The sequence below is a fragment of the Durotheca rogersii genome (assembly GCF_024521655.1).
Source record: "Durotheca rogersii strain YMJ 92031201 chromosome Unknown GGS23scaffold_17, whole genome shotgun sequence".
In the NCBI taxonomy this organism is placed as follows: domain Eukaryota; kingdom Fungi; phylum Ascomycota; class Sordariomycetes; order Xylariales; family Xylariaceae; genus Durotheca; species Durotheca rogersii.
In genome coordinates, this window is record NW_026251248.1 from 248,728 (window position 1) to 265,014 (window position 16,287).

Genomic DNA, 16,287 nt, shown 5'->3' on the forward strand with positions numbered 1-16,287 from the left:
TAGGTACCTACCTAGGTAGCTATTCAAGTACCTATGTACATATGCACCCATGTACCCGGAACATGCATATAAGCGATGTTGAGATGAAACATATCTCCGCTACATCCTTATCGCTTATCGAACGCGAGAACGGGGGACGGGACGGGATGTGTACATAGCAACCAAAAACCATCGGAATCCGTGATACTGCCTTTTCTGTCTCTCCATATACCACCCTCTGTCTCCGCCAAATCCAATCCCAACCACACGCACCCACGCCCGTGTTCCATTCCAGCGCGCCCGAACCGAGACAGCATACATTCCTCTCCCTCCACGAACCTCGCCGACACCTGCTCGCACACGACCCTGCTCGCCATGGCCCTAGCAAGGTCCGCGAGCGGCCCCGGCGGCCTGAGCATAAACACGTCGTCCGCCAACTTGTTGTGAGTTCATCGCCCCCGTCCGCCGGCTGTGTGTCTTCTCGAGGGCTGACACCGCATGTCCGACAAAGCGGATCAGGCAGTAACCAACCTGCGCCCGGAGGCCCGTTCGGCAGTGGCCCGTCTGTCACGCCTGCCGGCACCCCACAGCCACCGTCGTTTGGAGGCAGCCTCTTTGGTGGCTCCACGGCTGCGACCTCCCAGCCATCTCAGACAACGACCAGCTTGCTCGGAGGAGGAGGAGGTGCGGGCGCTGGAACGAATACTACCTCTCAACCGCAGCAGCAGGCGGGCAGCCTCTTCGGAAACACACAGCAAACCCAGCCTCAAACCCAACCCCAAGCCCAAACATCCAACCCCGGCTCGCTATTCGGCGGTGGCACGGCCGGTCAAGCGCCGTCTGTAGGTGTTAGTAGCGGTGGGGGACTCTTTAACAGCTCAGCCCGGCCTTCGCAACCAGCACCAGTTACGACTGGGACGACCGGTCTCTTCGGCCAGTCGACGCAGCCGAAGCCCAGTCTCTTGTAGGTCACGGCCCAGCTGTCTCGCCGCGCACCTCTGCTAACGCGTATACGTGTGCGATAGCGGCGGTAGCCTCAGCCAGCCGGCTCAACCCCAACCAAATCCTCTCGCGCAATCCCAGCAACCGCAGGCCGGCTTCGGCCTAGGTGCGTCGCTCGGCCTGGGCCTAACCATGGGCCAGCTATCGAACCAACCGACCGTGCCTGGCGTGCGCATAGACGTCAGCAATCTGAAAGGCACCACGCGGTTCAACGACCTGCAGGAGGACCTGCAGAAGAAGATCGAGCAAGTCGACGTGTTCATCCAGCAGCAGATGCAGAACAAGGACCAGGTCGAGTCCTTCATGCCGGGCCACCGGGAGATGCTCGAGAGCATACCCAACGACGTCGACTTCGTCGAGAGGAAGTACGAGGGCGCGCGGAACGCGCTGCAGTCGGCGGCCCAGGCCATCGACGCGGCGCGCGCGCTCGTCGGCCAGGACGTGGACCACGCGCGGCTGAGCTTCCGCGCGATCGACAACCTGAAGCTGCCGGAGCAGTACCACACGCCGGGCCTGTGGTCGCCGCGGCAGCAGGCGGGCGGCACGGCGGCGAACGCGGAGGCGGACGGCCAGGACCTGGTCGGCTTCTTCTCGCAGGCGGCGGACGAGATGGAGGAGCAGATGCGGCGGTACGACGGCAACATGACCGAGATCGAGATGCACCTGCGCGGCGTCTCGGACGGGCTCGTCGAGGAGCTGCAGAAGGTGATGGCCGCCAAGGGCGGCGCGCCGCCCGGCCCCGACGAGAAGGTGCGCGAGCTCGGCGTCGTCTTCCGCGAGTTCGAGCACGGCATCCTCAAGGTCGCCAGCGACGTCGCCAGCGCCCGCGAGGGCATGACCCGCCTGCAGCTCGGCGAGTTCGCCGCCGCCGACGGCAACCGCAGCGGCGTGTACTAGTGCTATTTCTGGCTTGATAGATGACGGGAGCGTTTACGGCGCGTGCGCGCGCGTGCTCGGCGTTGCTTAGCGTGTAAGATACCCCCAGACAAGGAAAAACAAAGAGGGTTTTTTTATATCTACTAGCCTGGCGTGTCTTCTCTACTCTCGTTTCCCCTTGCAAGGCATCATAACTGAAAAGGGAGACACGGGATTTTCGCTTCCCCGGGGAGACGACTCTCCTAGACGACTTATGGGAGGTCAAATTTATACGAGGGACGGTTCGTAGGTACATCGGTATACTACGGAGGCACAGGGCATTCGAACGGTGTGTTGGGCATCTGACGAGGTATATATATATACATATATATATAGGAATAGATAATCATACGTCGTGTCTGCCGACTCTATCTAAATCGCGGCCCGTGTATATGCGTACGTGACTCCGAAAAGGAACCCGGGAGGGCCGGCGGCGATACGATGCGACCGCGTTCCCGGGCCCCGCCCGAGGAAGAAAGATACAAGAGATGTGCCGCGGCGTAATCCTCAGGGCGGATGCGCGGCCGTCGATGCTGGAGAAGGGAATGTAAATAACACATGGCTCGTCTCGTCGTCTCATCGTGCACTCATCCAGTTCCTTCCCACTTCCTCCCCCCCCTCCACAATCTGCCTCTCGCCCCCTCTCCCCCCTTGTCCCCGTCCACTTATCCTATCCCGTTTCCATCCCCCTCACACCCACCCCCTTCTCCTCCCCCCCTTTACTTACTCAACACACACCTACATACTCAGCACGCGCCAGCGCCAGCCCTCGAGCACGGCGAGGTCGTCGGGGCCGACGTCCTGCTCGCCGCGCTCGACGCGGGCGGCGAGGCGGCGCAGGCGGCGGGAGACGGTGCGCGCGACGCGCAGCGCGACCTCGCCCTGGAAGACGTACAGCGCGGCGAGCACGAAGGCGGCGGCGGCGGCCGCCGCCGCCGCCCCGCGCCCCACCAGCCGCCACAGCCCGCGCAGCCGCGACCCCGTCCACGACCAGCCCGCGCGCGCCCGCAGCCACGCGCGCACCCGCGCCGCCACCGCCCGGCTGCGCGCGAACGCGTGCTCCGTCGCGTTCGCGCGCGGCGCTTGGTGCGCTTGGTGCTGCGGCTGCCGGGGCCGCCGGAAGAGGCGGCGCACGAGCGGGATGATGGCCGCGCTGCGGAGAGGAGAGGCAAAGGTCAGCGGCGCTGCGGTGGAGAGAGGAGAGAAGGGGGAGGGGCGGGGGGGGGGGGGAAGAAGAGACGTACCCGAGCCCGCCGAGCGCCCAGCGCCGCCAGCGCTTGCCCTCGGCGGCGCGCAGCCGCGCGTCGAGCTCGTCGCGCAGCACGCGCAGGTCGGCGAGCGCGACGTCCTGCTGCGCGCGCAGGCGGGGGTCGGCGGCGGCGGCGCCGCCGTAGCGCTGGCGCTGCAGCTCGGCGTAGGCGGCGAGCGAGCGGCCGCAGGCGGCGCGCGGAGAGGACGTCGTGGCCGACGCGCCGCGCAGCAGCGCCGGCTTCACGCCGTCGGCGGCGCGCAGCCGCGGCGGCGACGGGTCCTCCACGAGCCGGATCCCGGCGCCGCTGCCGCTGCTGCTCGGGTCGGTGCGGTGGCGCGTCGGGAGGGCTGCGGACCTGGCCTGGAAGGCGCCGGGCGGCGGGCTGCTCGGCCCGGCGGCGGCGGCGGAGGGCCCCATGCGGGTTGCCTGGCTGGGCTGGTACTCCATCGAGGCGGTTAAGGGGAGGCCGGTATGGCGAGGGTTGGATAGCGAGGTGCGCGGCTACGACCGAGGAGAGAGGACGGCGAGTGGTCCGAGGGAGGGGAGGGCTGGCTACCTGCTCCCGAGACGAGGGCGATGGGGAGGGGCGGAAAGGAGTAGCAGGAGATGAGGTGAGACGAGGTGGAGGGGGAGTATGGCGAATCCCGAGTGATAATAGTATCCCGAGGTAGGGTGAATGTCGGAGATGCCGTGCGGTGTTGTGCCGTGAGGACGTGAGACGGAAAGTTTACTGGTATTGTTTCTTTTTTGCTCCTTATCTTCTATCGTTAGTCGCGTGCTTTTCCGTGCTTTGCTCGTCTCTGGGAACCCTCGGAGACCGGTATGGCAGGCTGGATACTAAGTAGGAGAAGGCGGACTGCGTGATGCCGTAGGAGCGGGTGGCTGGGGCGGGACGGCGGGGTAAGCAAGCAGGTAACGTCAGTTCGGGAATGTCGCCAGGCGTGCACGCAGGGCAGGGCAAGGAGGTGTAAGTGGTAGCATAAGTCACAGAACGGTTGCGGGACCAGGATCAGCCGAGGTGGGTGAGGCGGGTACGCAAGCACGTAGTATCATTAAATACCATCCTTAGTAAGTGCGCGAGCGAGCGGGCGACTGAGACCTGCATGGTTTCATGGAAGAGGAAAGGGAGGGGGAGGAGGGAGGAGGGAGGATGATAAACTGGCCGGTTGGGATCGCCGCCGTCTTGTGTAGCCTTCGCTCGTCGCCCGCGATCCTCTTGGCGGGCGCAGACATGGATAGGGATAATACCTACCACACGCGGGACCGGGGCCGGGACTAGGCTGCTCCTCTCTATGTCTCTGTCTCTCTCTCTCTCTCTCCTCTTTACCCCCCTCACGCCCCCCCTCCTCCCTTCACCCCTTCTTCTTTCTCGTGGATGCATTCTCTTATTAGGTATTAGTTAGGTATTATACATACATACACATGTAGGTAGGTATGGTGAACATGTGCCGCGCACATCGAGAAAGAAAAAAAAGACACACGCATGCGCGCACGGGACCCGGCAGCATCGACGGTAGCGACAGATAGATACCCGAGGGGGCGCATTTGTAGGTAGGTATATGGGTAGCGCTCCGCGTGGCTATGCGTGTTTCTCTTCTCGGGCTGGCGTCGCAGCGCCCGCCCGCTCCCGTCCGCACGCACATCAATGGGGAGATGGACAATGTGCTAGTCGCGCGCGAGAAAACCCGTCGTGTTTTAGCTCGTCGTTGCGCGGAACGGTTGGCTAGGCGGATGCGGGTTGCGACCTCGGTCTCATCACCGAGAGGGTCGATAGTTACTTGGGTCAACGCCTTAGTATCAGCCACCGGCAAGCTGAAAGCGTCGACCAAAGGGGGGGTAGGAGGGCGGAGGAGAGGGGGAGACGGGGGGGCGGAAGGATAGAGAAAACAAGAGAATGGTGATGGGAGCACGAACCCGTTCAGGAGTGAGAGGAGGGAGGAGGGGGTGCGAGTGGTGACGGGCCAGCCATTTCATGATCCTTTTTTTTTTCTTTCCCTCCCGGTCCCTCGGAGTAGAAGCCTAAGGGAGGCCGCCGGGTATCGTCCGTCCATCTGGTTAGGTATATATCCAAAGCTACGTGGGTTGTTCCTATTTCACCTCGTCCCTTACACGTCGCACGTCGCATACATATAGGTATGTGTCAATCTATCTACCTACAAAAATGCTATTTTTGACGCGTCTGGCCAGCCTCGACCGCTAGTGATGCCGTCTCGTTCTGTCCACACCACCCGCTACCACCCGCCGCGCGCCGCCCCTTCGAAGTCTCACCAGTTTCCCGGCTGGCGGATTTCGAGAATGCGAGGCCGTAGGTAGGTAGGTAGGTAGGTAGGTAGGTAGGTAGGTAGGTAGATAGATAGGTAGGTAGATAGGTAGGTAGATATGTTGTTGGTAGTCTTGACGCGAATGCGCCGTCGCTATTCGCCAAAAGCTGCCGTTGCTAGTCAAGGGAGCCGTCATGTGGCAGTGCGATCGCCCGCGGTTCGGCTCAACAGGCTGCGGGGGTGCTAGTTTGCGATTCAGTCGGCCCCGGATGCTCGTCGAGGGCGGAAAAGAAAACTGTCCATCATGACGAGGGAAAGGAGCAGCTTCGGTCTAACATGTCTCTCCCATGCACGCGCTCGATGCATGTAGGCGCCGAATGCATCTCTTTTTTACGAGATCCGATCGTCCCCGGCCACGCAGGCATCCTGGCAACTTGCGCAACGACACGGGATATAGCGACCAGGAGTGGCCAGAGCCCGCGTGCGGCTTGTCTCTGCGGGCAATCTATGGCCTGGGAGACGACCGATCCCGCCTCACTTACACGACACGAGCGGCTTGCCAATTTACCTAGCCGGCGAAAGGGGGGTTTATGGGTAGCAGGCAGGTCAGGCCAAGTGCTTACAGGACCGCGGCAGGGCGCGCTAGTGGTTGCGGTTAAGCCTACGAGGTAAAACGCACAACCCCGGACACCCCGGAAGTGACGGCGGATCGAGGGGCCTTCTTATTGCATGGCCCCCCCGGCACGCCCTCCCAGCCTGCCGCCAGCGACAACAGGAGGCGGTACCGTATTCCCCATGTCGGTAGCGGTACGCAGGAGGGCATGTTCGGAAAAAGAAAGGAGACAAAGAAGGAAATAAATGAATGTGAAAGTTGTCGTTTGGTTTGCCGACCAACCCGACAGGAAGATCGCCCCCCCTCTTCCCGCTCGCTCACTGATGTCAGAGTGATTGATTCTCGGCGCTCCTGCGTCGCGGGCGGTCCTTGGCCCATTTCCTGCTCGACACCCCCCCCGGTTTCGCCGAACACCTTCCAGCGGGTCGATAAGGGGGGCGGGCATGCATCGGACCAACTGGTATAGACGGTCGGATTTGCCCACGCCGCAGGGAGCCGAGAAGAGGTTGCCCCCTTATTGTTGGGTTATGCATCCGGCATGGCGTTTGGTAGGTTGGGAGAGAGGTTGGTTGGAGGGGTGGGGGAAGAAAAAGGGGGGGGGGGGGGAAGAGACGATGCGTCGTGCTACCGTGCTCCGCCCTTCGACTCCAGCGGCTCAGGCTCAGCTTGCCACATCTCGAAAATCCCTTCTCACCTGATCAGGTTACACCCCTTCCCGCCACGGGTACCGTAGACCCGACCCTACGAACACAGCAAGGGCGGGAGCGGCGGAGACGGCGATAATGGGCGCAGGGCGAGACCGGTGTATGCGCGCGCGCGCTAGCGCCAATACCCATCCTTTCTACAATCCTGTGGTCGCTTACTTCCTACCATCGCATCGGGCCGTCGGCTTGGCTAGTATGCCCGTCCTCAGTTGCCTGACAGTCTACCGAGTAGGAGGGCGTGCGGGCGTGTTGGCGTGCACGAATCTCGGCATACAGAAGCCGGGTCGCCCGATTGTAAACCGTCACATACGTACCGAGGTTTGACGCGATGCTAGGCGATCGGCCGCGTTCCATGTATGTGTCGCATCCAGGTATTGTCACAATTAAAAAAAAAAAAAGGTTCGGAGGGGAGGGGGCGGCCGGGCGTGCGGCCGGGCGTGCGTGTCTCGTTAGGTGGTGGTGGTGCCGTAGTATAATATATAGCCAGGCATTCTACACGCGAGGCCTGATACGATCGCGCCGTCATGAGGATCACCACAGAGATCGTTGGGGGGAGGGAAGGGGTGGTCTCGGAGGCGGACGGACACGCGCAGATATGACGGAACCTGCCACTCAATCTGGCGCCCTCGAATCCAGATTAATTACCACCTTCGCACACATACATGTCCTGGCTGGCACGGCTGCGCGGGCTTTGCGGTCTTGGTGGCGCAGGTATTCCCCGAAAGTACCGGTCGGTGCATAGTGCGAGCATCCACGGCCTACCGTGCAGCCCCGGAATTCTCCATCTTATGATTTGGTAGTAGTTTAGGCCGTTATAAGGGGAAGGCGACCGGGGGGGCTAGAAGCTGAGTGGTCGAACAATCTCCTGCAGGCCGAGAGGACAATGAATGGGGGACTCGGACGGGGGAGGGAAAAGGGACGAGAGGTCTGTGTGTGTCGTGACGCCCCAATAAAACAAGTCGTCGGCCGTCCCACGATCTCCCGAGAAGACGACGGACACTCAGCCTCCAGAGCAGCAGCGCACCGATCCCAGACCGGGGGTACCTACAATGTGTACATGGTATTCCGTGGGCGTGGCCCGCTTGTGGGCTTGTGGGCTTGCTTTGTATTCGACCATCCATTTCATCGGCAGCTGGGTAAAGAGCGGAACGGGGGCAACGGGGGCCATATTGTGCGCGCGCACATATAGTATTGATCCTACTCCGGATGAGAATCTGCGACATCCAAGTCCTCGGGATGTTATTCGCTACGTAGAGTCTCGAAAAGCCTTCTGGGTGGGTTTCTTTTTTTGGCTGAAACAATGGTTAACCGCGCATGGTGCCGCGTACACATGTCTAGGCTATTGGGTGATCAGGATTCCTTTTATTCTTCTCGGCCGGGCGAGACGAGGTTCGGCGGCAACGAGTGGGCGTCGCCGCCCCCCCCCTCTCTCCCCTGGTCGGGCTGGGCTGGGAAGGACGGAGTTGTAGAGTTGCAGGATGACATCGCTCGGGTGTTTTTTCTCTGGCTTGGCGGGCATACCCCGTACATACCTGATACCTCCTTTACCAGAGATACGTGCCTAAGCGATCAGGGCGAGCGGAAACGTTTGGCAGCGTGCGGCCAGAGCCATCGCACGATCCTCTCCGCATCCGCACGGCGTCGAGTGAAAACCGGGACCCGCGCGACCATAGCCTGTATTATGCCTCACTCCAAGGGGACGGAGGGTTGGCCGGTCGAGATGGAATGCGACTCTAGAGGTAGCGCGCGCAGGCTGGTAGATTAGAAGCATTTGCGGAGGCGGGCGTGTGTGTAAACCTACCTACGTGCATACGTATATCGTATACCGGTAGATGTACAAGGGTTATAGTTAGCACGGTCGGGCAAAAGTGTGCGCTAGATGAGTCCGGCGCCGACGATCAAAGAGTAAGGAGCGAAAGGATGGGAGGGGGGGGGGGAGGCAGGATGGGACGAGATGAGGGATGGCGGATGGGGATTACGACGATTGCGCACATGGCACTGCAGCTCGTGTCACCCATTTTCGCCCATTCCCGCGTCGAGCCATCCACGACTCCCGTGGCCTCTGGTACGCGCATAGGGAGGTAGGTTATGCTCGATATCGGTCTCAAATGGACTGTCGTCGGCCGGCGATTGTTGCGAAAAACACTCGTCGGAACCCGCATTTCCACGCCCCGAGGAAATCGACATATTATACACCGGAAGAGGGAGAGGGATGGGGTAGACTTCGTGTGCGGTGGAGGCAACAAGGCGCCAATCGCTCCGTCGGTGAGATGGTGGTCTGCATCCGGCGGTCGCTACATCGTACTTATTTTCGAGATGGCTACATGCTAATGTCTCGGCGACGGTGAACCGGACCCATTCCGGTCAGCCTGCGCGTGACCAGTGGGAGGCTTTCCGTCCCGCGTGTTCTCGTCGTGTGTGGCCAGCGACGCGCGGGCGGGCTGGGCTCCATTCCTTTTTTATTTCCCCTACGTCGACGGCGGGCGGGCTCAGCACCCAACGTGGCAGGCTGCGTTGCCTGAGCGAGGTTGCATCGAGTCAGCCCCGGCTAACCGACTCGTGGCCTCGTCAGCCGATACCAGACCCCGAAAGCTTTGCCATCTCCTCAGATCGCAGGCTTCGTGCACGCCGGGCGCACGTATATTTTTAGCATTGCGCGTCGCCCACGTCCGTATGATCATCCCTCTCCCGCTCTTACTCATGGGCCGCGGCAAGGGGGGTAAGACGGAGGAAAGATGCGAGAAGAGAAAGAGAAATCTCGGGTAAGGTGTACATACGCGGCCATCTCATCTCGGAAGACCGTTACGGTACCGTGAAAGTGGACTGGCATACCCGTACCCACCCTCCAACGGCCAGCGGGTACGCGTCGGTTGTATTTTGGGTATTTGGACACATCTAGACGTGTGCGCGCCTATATGTAGGCATGGATAAGCGCATCTGGGATTTCTCGCAAACGACGCCCGCCGAGCTCACCAAGTTGCTGGTCGGCGCCGGCGCGGATGGGTTCTCCGCCTCTGGAACCGACGAGAGGACGAGAGAACAAGAGTCGGGACGGGGCGCTGACTCGCCAGCCACCTGGCGCATTGAATAGGACGAATAGACGGACGATCATGGGGTGTTATGTATGTTTCCATCGTAACTGCCTAGCGACCTCGGCCCCCGAAAGGGGCAGCCACGGTAGGCACGAAGGCTCCGATGTTTCTACGGTATGGATGTCCATGTACAGACCTGCGACCGACCGCGGCGCCAACCTGCGAGGTGGCTCGTGAAGTACATACACAGGGGCCGAGGCGCGCCGTAGGGTACAGACCCCCCCCCCCCCAGCCCGTCCCGATGCTGCCTCGCAACCCGATGGCGACTTTCCAAGACCCGTGCTAGCGCACGAACTTACCTAGATGGGTTTACCGTGTCGGCAGACTAGTACGTCCCCGTGTTCCCCGTGCATGTACCTGGCGTATGCCCGCACCACACGTTGTGTACATGAGAAAGACGTAAATACAACATCCACATGTGGAATAGGCAGGTGGGTACCTGGGTACTTAGGACGCGCGCCTTCCATTTCTTCTTGTCGCCGGCAAATGCGTCATCGTGGATACCTCCGTCCTGTGTTCCGGGGGTATGTACATACAACATGTACGTGCCTGACGTCCTCCCTAGAGCGAGGTACCTCCCGCCTCCCGCCTCCGCCCATCCCAGCGGCGATGCCAGGCCAGGTACCTGCTCTAATCTCACCGAACCGAGGTGGACCGCGTAGGGGAGATACACGGATACTTGTCTAGGAGGTACCTAAGGTACATAGGAGGTAGGTAGGTAGTCAGCAAGGGCCGTGCTTCGATGGGGCTTTCGATCCGTTGCCGTTTCTCTCCGTAGCTCTCAGCTGCTTGCGCTCCGACCGAGTCGATGGGGGTACCAAGGTACACGATTGGATCGGTCGGCTTGCCGAGTTCCCCATCTCATTTTACCACCCACGCGTTGTGCGGCACATAACAGACCTCTTAGAGAGCGTGGCCTAGCAAACAAAGCGGAGCGGAAGGGGAGCTTCATCATCACCGACCTCGAAGTCGAAGCGGAAATGGACCTGGATGTATTTAATTATGTTTCCCCCTTTTCGCCCGCTGGTGCACGGGATCGGAGGGAGAGGCGGCGATGCCTATCGCGCATACTGCGCACGAAGACGCCCCCGATGCGCGCGACGGGGTTATTTTTACTTTGTCGGGGCTGCGTGACGGGAGACTACCAAGGTAGGATCCGACCGACCGACCGACCAGAGTCGAGGCGAGGCGATAGGGAAAAGGGGGGGGGGTGCACCATTGGAGCTATATAGTACGGACGTCGGAGGCGGATGTATTACGAAGTACGTACCACACCACCCTTTCCGTACCCCATATCGCGTCGCACAGTACAGTACAGAAACAGTACGGCATGGCGGCCCCGTCTTATTACCTAGCCAGAATATTAAATTCCCACGCGAGAGAGACGACCAGCCCCGGGAGCCGTAGAGCCGAGCACCACCACTCACTCCATCGCGTCCCCCCCTTCTACCTGCTCGCAGCGTAGGGGGCCTCGACAATCTACCTCCGATTGATCGACTCTTTTTCTTCTTCCCTCCCCCCTACACTACTTATTACCGCTTGCGGGCACATCCACGCCTACCTACCTAGGGCGAGAGGGCCTCCTTTCCCGTGCCGAAGCGGTTGACCGGCTCTACCTCTCTTCCCTCCTCTTGTCATCGCAACCCTCGTCTGCGCCTGCGTCTTTCTGTCGCCGTGCCGATGTTCAGATCCGGGTGCGGAGAGGGCGCATCGTGCGAGAGAAAGGAGGCGAAGGGAGAGGAGGAGGTAAGGCAGGCCACGCACCCCATGGCAGGAGACCGGGACGGACGACACCCCCGGCTTTGGCCCCCACAACATTAAAAAAAAAAAGACGGAGGTGTGAGAGCAAAAGAAAAAAAAAAAAGGCTACTACTACCTGGGCGCAGGTACATAACACAACCGTGAGCCGATAGAGAGCAGTAGCAACACTAATATACGATGCCGACCCTGGGAGAGGGCAGCACGGGAAATGCAACCGAGAGAACGGGAAGAGGCCGGAAGATGATCTCCTGTAGGCGGCCTATGTAAGAGACGCGCAGAATAGAAATAATTGTGCAGAGGGCAAGGCAAGAAAAGAGAGAAAGAAGAAGAGGCGGCAAGGCGACGGCGAAAATGGAGACTAAAATAAATAAATATACGATAAATTCGCTGAGGCGGCCAGAAGCAGAGGCAGCGGCAGCGGCAGGAAGAGCCGGGCTAGGCGGCCTTTGCCCCCCGAATTGACCGCCTTGTCGCATCGCCCTCTGTTCAGGAATCGTCAGTGCTGGGGGTTTGGCTCAGGTGCGCGTGCTGATTTTAGTGCAAACGCCCGAGTCTGGTCCGTCCCTAATTTCTCGACTCCCTCCCGTCCTGTCCGTCTCCTCTGCAGCGACCCTCTCTCCCTCTCCCTTCTCCTCTCTCTCCTCGTCTCTCTCTCTCCTCTCTCTCTCTCTCTCTCTTCTCCTCGCGCACGCGAAATCCCTCCCCCGTCTTTCTCTCCACCCCCCCTCATCTCTAGAGCCGCCTCTCTCGCCAGAGCGCCGTCCGCCCAAACCTGACCTTTTTATACCCTCCACAGTCACAAGGAGTCAGGTTGGTGCCTCTGCCTTACCATTTCTATTAACCAGATACTCTTCTTCCGTCTTCCCTGTCGTTTTATCCAATTTTTTTCTTTTTTTTTGCGCCGTGCCCCCCCTGGAGTCTCGCCCATTCACACGCGCACACCAGAGACACGCGTGCACGTCTGCCCTATTATTAACCGCCCCTCCCTCGAACCTCCACTCCGACCGAGTCCCCCTACAACAAACTCCCACCACCGCACCGAAAAATCCACCGTCCCCCGTCTTCTCCGTCCAACCCTTCTTCTCTCAAACAACTCTTTCCTCTCCCACCGGACCTGCCTTCGGAGCATCCCAATCCTGCTCGGACCGGCATCGCCATCATCACCGTCTTCCCGTCATCTCCTGGTTGCCGTCTGTTCCCGCTGCCATCATCAACCCGTTCGTCCCATCACCCTCTCTGCCTGCACCTCTCTCTCGTCGCCATGTCGGCGCCTTTCGTACGCGGCACGTCGCTCAGGGCCGGCGGTGCCTGTGTGCGCTGTCGCAAGGGCAAGACCAAATGCGTGTACGAGAATGGCCGCGCGCCGTGCAGGAACTGCGCGAAGGGGATGCACGAGTGCTATCTGCCCTCCGAGTCGATGGCTCACGTCCACGGCCAATCTCCCGCGAGGCCCGCCCGTCCTCGCGAGAGTCTTCCTGGCGAGCGCAGCGTGTCGGCGACAAGCGACCGCCAGCCTGTCGCGTCCAGCACCGTCTTACCGCGCAACCTGCAATCTAGTACGGATAAGTAAGTGGTCTCTCTCTCTCTCTCTTTCTTCTCTAATTTATACTGTTACGACTACTCGCTATTCTGCTCTTCCTTGCCCCGTTTTGTTCTTCGGCGTCGCTCTCTTTGCATCGCCTCTGCTCACCGTCCGGGTGTTCGGTTGCATTTGCCAACCGCCCCCCCCCTGGTGTCTACCTAATCTGCCCGATTTGCTTCTTTGTGGACATCTGCTTCGGCCATGACCGAGGGACCGCGGTGGTCTGCGCCCCGGGGCGATCTTGGTATTTGGTGACCCGTGCTCCCTGGTCCCGGTCAAGCCCAGGACGCGCATACGCAGCCGGCCAAAATCTCTCTCTACCCCCTCCTCCTACACCACCCGCTCGTACCACTATCGCCTTTACCTACATACTGCTCTCGCTACCCGCTTCTACCACCACCACCATCATCACCGCCTCCACCACCATGTCGATGACGGTGGGTGGCTACGGATGGGGCATGACTGCCGGTCGCCTCGTCTCGCCTCGGGATCTTTGCCTGTCTCCCTCTCTGCCCTCTCTGCCCTCTCCAACGCCTCTCGCTCCCATGGACCCCATCCTGCTCCGTCCGCTTGACCCTGCACCTTGACACGCGCGCCCCTGCGATCCGCCTCTCCATCCCCCTTGTCCCCTCCCCCCCCGAATTTCCCTCGCGTTGATCGGCCCCCACTAACACGTATTTTCGTCTGTCCCCACAGGCTCAGTCCGGAATTGATGACGGAATGCGAGAGGGTAATCAACAAGACGCTCCCGTCCTGTGTTGCCTTCCACAAGCCTTCGTTTTTGCAGAAGCTCAAGAACGGCACCCTCGAGGGCAGCATCGTCAACGGCCTGCTGACTTGCGCCGCTCGGTAAGTCACCATTTTCGTCTAGCTCGTTTTGCTCGGCGGCATCTTGCCATGTCGTCCCATCATCTCCCACACGCACTTGCGCACACCACCAACCCCCCCCCGGAGCCCGCGCTATCCACTTCTGAAAATGGATTCCGGGCGAATGGTTCATTCATCTCCGGAGGTGCATTCGCCTCTCGCCTAATGCACCAATGATCCCCCTCGCGCCCGTCGCGGCGTCTTCCCCCGCCGCCGCCTGGCTTTCCGACTGCACGAAAAGATGTCGTTGCATCGAATTGAGATTGCACCACCCCCCGGACTTAGCTAACCATTCTGTCCTTCCCGCGCGCAGGAGCTCGCCCGCTTTGATTCGTCGGTATGGCGGCCAGGGAGGCGCTTCGGCTGCCTCGGAGCATTTTGCCGTCAAGGCCATCAACGTAATTATGCAAAATCTCGACAACCCCAGCTTGGCGGATATTCAGGCTCTTTGTCTCCTCATCATCCACGAATGGGGCAACCGCAATGCCGTGCGCGCCTACGTCTACCTCGGCCAGGCCTCCCGCATGGCCCAGATGTATCGAATAATTGCCGTCCACCAGAACCGCGGCGACCCGGACCAGTTCATTAAGGATGAATCGTTTCGTCGTACGCTGTGGCTCATCTACGTTCTCGACTGCTTCCTCACCAGCAGCCCCGGGCGCCAGCCGGCGGTCTCGCACCACGACATCAAGGATGTCCCTCTTCCGTGCCCCGACATGAGCTACAACTTCGGCACGCCTGCCTACGTGCGCACCCTGGCCGGCGGCCCGCCCCCCAGCCTCCCGGATTCGTCGACTCCTTTGGCCGAAGTGGGCGAATTCGGCCACATCGTCATGGCGACTCAGGCCTGGCGCAATGTCATCGAGATGCTGACCACGGTCACGAGCACCTCCTTCTCCGAGGAGGATTGCGTTACCCTCGAGGCGGGTATCGAGGTCGTCCGGAACTCCCTGCCGATGCACTTCATGGACAAGCCCGGGCACGTGACCTTGCACATCACCATGGGCAGCGGGTACACGTATGCTCTGCTGCACTGCCTCCTCCACTGCGCCACCATCATGGTGAACCGCCGCAGGCTGCTCCATCTCGTCACCACCGACGGCTTCAACCACGAGACCTGGCGCATGGTCCCGCACGTCCATCTCCAGACCGTAGATCGCGTCTTCGCGGCGGCCCACAGCGTGGTGTCGCTTCTGCTGGCCCTCGAGGCGAACACGGAAAAGGACGCCGTCCTGAACTTCCCCCTCGTCATGCTGTTCTCGTGCTTCACGGCTTGCTCCACCGTGGCCTGGTTCAGCCTGAAAGGCCTCACTCCCGGCGACGTGAACGAGACGGCCGAGTCCATCGTCCGCGACGGTATGCGCTTCCTGCAGGACGGCGCTAACATCTGGATCCTGGCAGTTCCCTGGTACCGCCACCTCTCTGTGATGAACAAGGTCCTGCGTAACGGTGACCGGTCGCTGCAGCGGGTCGTGCCCGAGACGGCAGCGTCGACCAAAGATGAGACCGCCAGCCAACCGGATAATCCCGACAGCATGGACTACGAACGGCCCGAGTCGGCGCACGCGCAGGAGCAAGTCGACAGCCGTAGCAGTGAGCCGCCGCGGAAGTCGGGTTTCACAACCATCAACGGGGGTTCGGCGGGTGCGTCGACGCCGGCGACCGCAAGCCCGCCTCCGGGCCAGGCGAAGGCGGAGTCTCCAGCGCCCTCCTCTACTGGGCAGCCGGCCGAGGTGGCACCAGCCGCATCGGGTAGCGATATGACCGCTGCCGAACTCTGCGTTGCCTTTGAGCGCCAGCTGCTGGAATTGGATGATCTCGCAGCCTTCATGGGAGGCGGCGTCTGATGGCGCTCTTGGCTAGACGCCTTCTTAGCTCGCGCCTCCTCAGGCCTGTAACTGGGTGCTTTGGGCTTGCCGGCGGTTCCCGGTACCATTTTCAAGTCATCGGGCGACGCTTTCTACAGTACTGTATGCTAATAGGAAAACCCCATGGGCTGGCGTTGGGTGGCGTTTTCGGTCTGCTCTCACGCGAGCCTGGTCTCTTTTCCCTCCCTCTCGGTGGTATCATGGTCCACACTCCCGCCGTCATCCGTAGTTTTGAACTTGTCTCATACTACGCAGCGAATTGAGGCCGACACGCGCCTACGATTCACGATGATGCAAGTCGACTGTCGCCCGACGGCAACGGAGGGAGCGGGGCTGTGATGCGTCGCGGGACTCGGGTTGTGTTTTATGCGTAGTCGGATTTTGGGTTTCG

At 60.8% G+C, this 16,287-nt stretch overlaps 4 protein-coding genes across 4 annotated transcripts; 3 read left to right on the plus strand and 1 right to left on the minus strand.

Annotated features, from left to right (window-relative positions):
• Positions 1-90: 90 nt before the first annotated feature.
• GGS23DRAFT_575557 (uncharacterized protein) lies at positions 91-2,212 on the plus strand. Its single transcript, XM_051516805.1, has 3 exons — positions 91-422; positions 491-943; positions 1,005-2,212. The coding sequence occupies exons 1-3, from the start codon at positions 355-357 to the stop codon at positions 1,876-1,878; spliced, it is 1,395 nt and encodes a 464-aa protein (XP_051370258.1). The 5' UTR covers positions 91-354; the 3' UTR covers positions 1,879-2,212.
• A 406-nt stretch (positions 2,213-2,618) lies between these two features.
• Positions 2,619-3,882, minus strand: GGS23DRAFT_611549 (uncharacterized protein). Its single transcript, XM_051520424.1, has 2 exons — positions 3,141-3,882; positions 2,619-3,049 (listed from the first exon to the last, which is right to left on the minus strand). Exons 1-2 carry the CDS (start codon positions 3,593-3,595, stop codon positions 2,635-2,637), a joined length of 870 nt encoding a protein of 289 aa, XP_051370259.1. The 5' UTR covers positions 3,596-3,882; the 3' UTR covers positions 2,619-2,634.
• A 6,293-nt stretch (positions 3,883-10,175) lies between these two features.
• GGS23DRAFT_138599 (uncharacterized protein) lies at positions 10,176-10,639 on the plus strand. Its single transcript, XM_051511247.1, has one exon. It carries the CDS (start codon positions 10,235-10,237, stop codon positions 10,478-10,480), a length of 246 nt encoding a protein of 81 aa, XP_051370260.1. The 5' UTR covers positions 10,176-10,234; the 3' UTR covers positions 10,481-10,639.
• A 1,741-nt stretch (positions 10,640-12,380) lies between these two features.
• On the plus strand, positions 12,381-16,155 carry GGS23DRAFT_138618 (uncharacterized protein). The gene is made up of 4 exons (XM_051511248.1): positions 12,381-12,389; positions 12,525-13,145; positions 13,858-14,010; positions 14,342-16,155. Exons 2-4 carry the CDS (start codon positions 12,841-12,843, stop codon positions 15,873-15,875), a joined length of 1,992 nt encoding a protein of 663 aa, XP_051370261.1. The 5' UTR covers positions 12,381-12,389; positions 12,525-12,840; the 3' UTR covers positions 15,876-16,155.
• The last annotated feature ends 132 nt before the right edge of the window (positions 16,156-16,287 follow it).

Bases quoted from the DNA above. Each gene is read 5' to 3' on its own strand.
- GGS23DRAFT_575557 (XM_051516805.1), top strand. From the start codon at position 355: ATGGCCCTAGCAAGGTCCGCGAGCGGCCCCGGCGGCCTGAGCATAAAC. The intron at 423-490 runs GTGAGTTCATCG...TGTCCGACAAAG, and splicing joins ACGTCGTCCGCCAACTTGTT to CGGATCAGGCAGTAACCAAC. The intron at 944-1,004 runs GTAGGTCACGGC...CGTGTGCGATAG, and splicing joins CAGCCGAAGCCCAGTCTCTT to CGGCGGTAGCCTCAGCCAGC.
- GGS23DRAFT_611549 (XM_051520424.1), bottom strand. From the start codon at position 3,595: ATGGAGTACCAGCCCAGCCAGGCAACCCGCATGGGGCCCTCCGCCGCC. The intron at 3,050-3,140 runs GTACGTCTCTTC...TCCTCTCCGCAG, and splicing joins TGGGCGCTCGGCGGGCTCGG to CGCGGCCATCATCCCGCTCG.
- GGS23DRAFT_138599 (XM_051511247.1), top strand. From the start codon at position 10,235: ATGTGGAATAGGCAGGTGGGTACCTGGGTACTTAGGACGCGCGCCTTC.
- GGS23DRAFT_138618 (XM_051511248.1), top strand. From the start codon at position 12,841: ATGTCGGCGCCTTTCGTACGCGGCACGTCGCTCAGGGCCGGCGGTGCC. The intron at 13,146-13,857 runs GTAAGTGGTCTC...CTGTCCCCACAG, and splicing joins CTGCAATCTAGTACGGATAA to GCTCAGTCCGGAATTGATGA. The intron at 14,011-14,341 runs GTAAGTCACCAT...TCCCGCGCGCAG, and splicing joins CTGCTGACTTGCGCCGCTCG to GAGCTCGCCCGCTTTGATTC.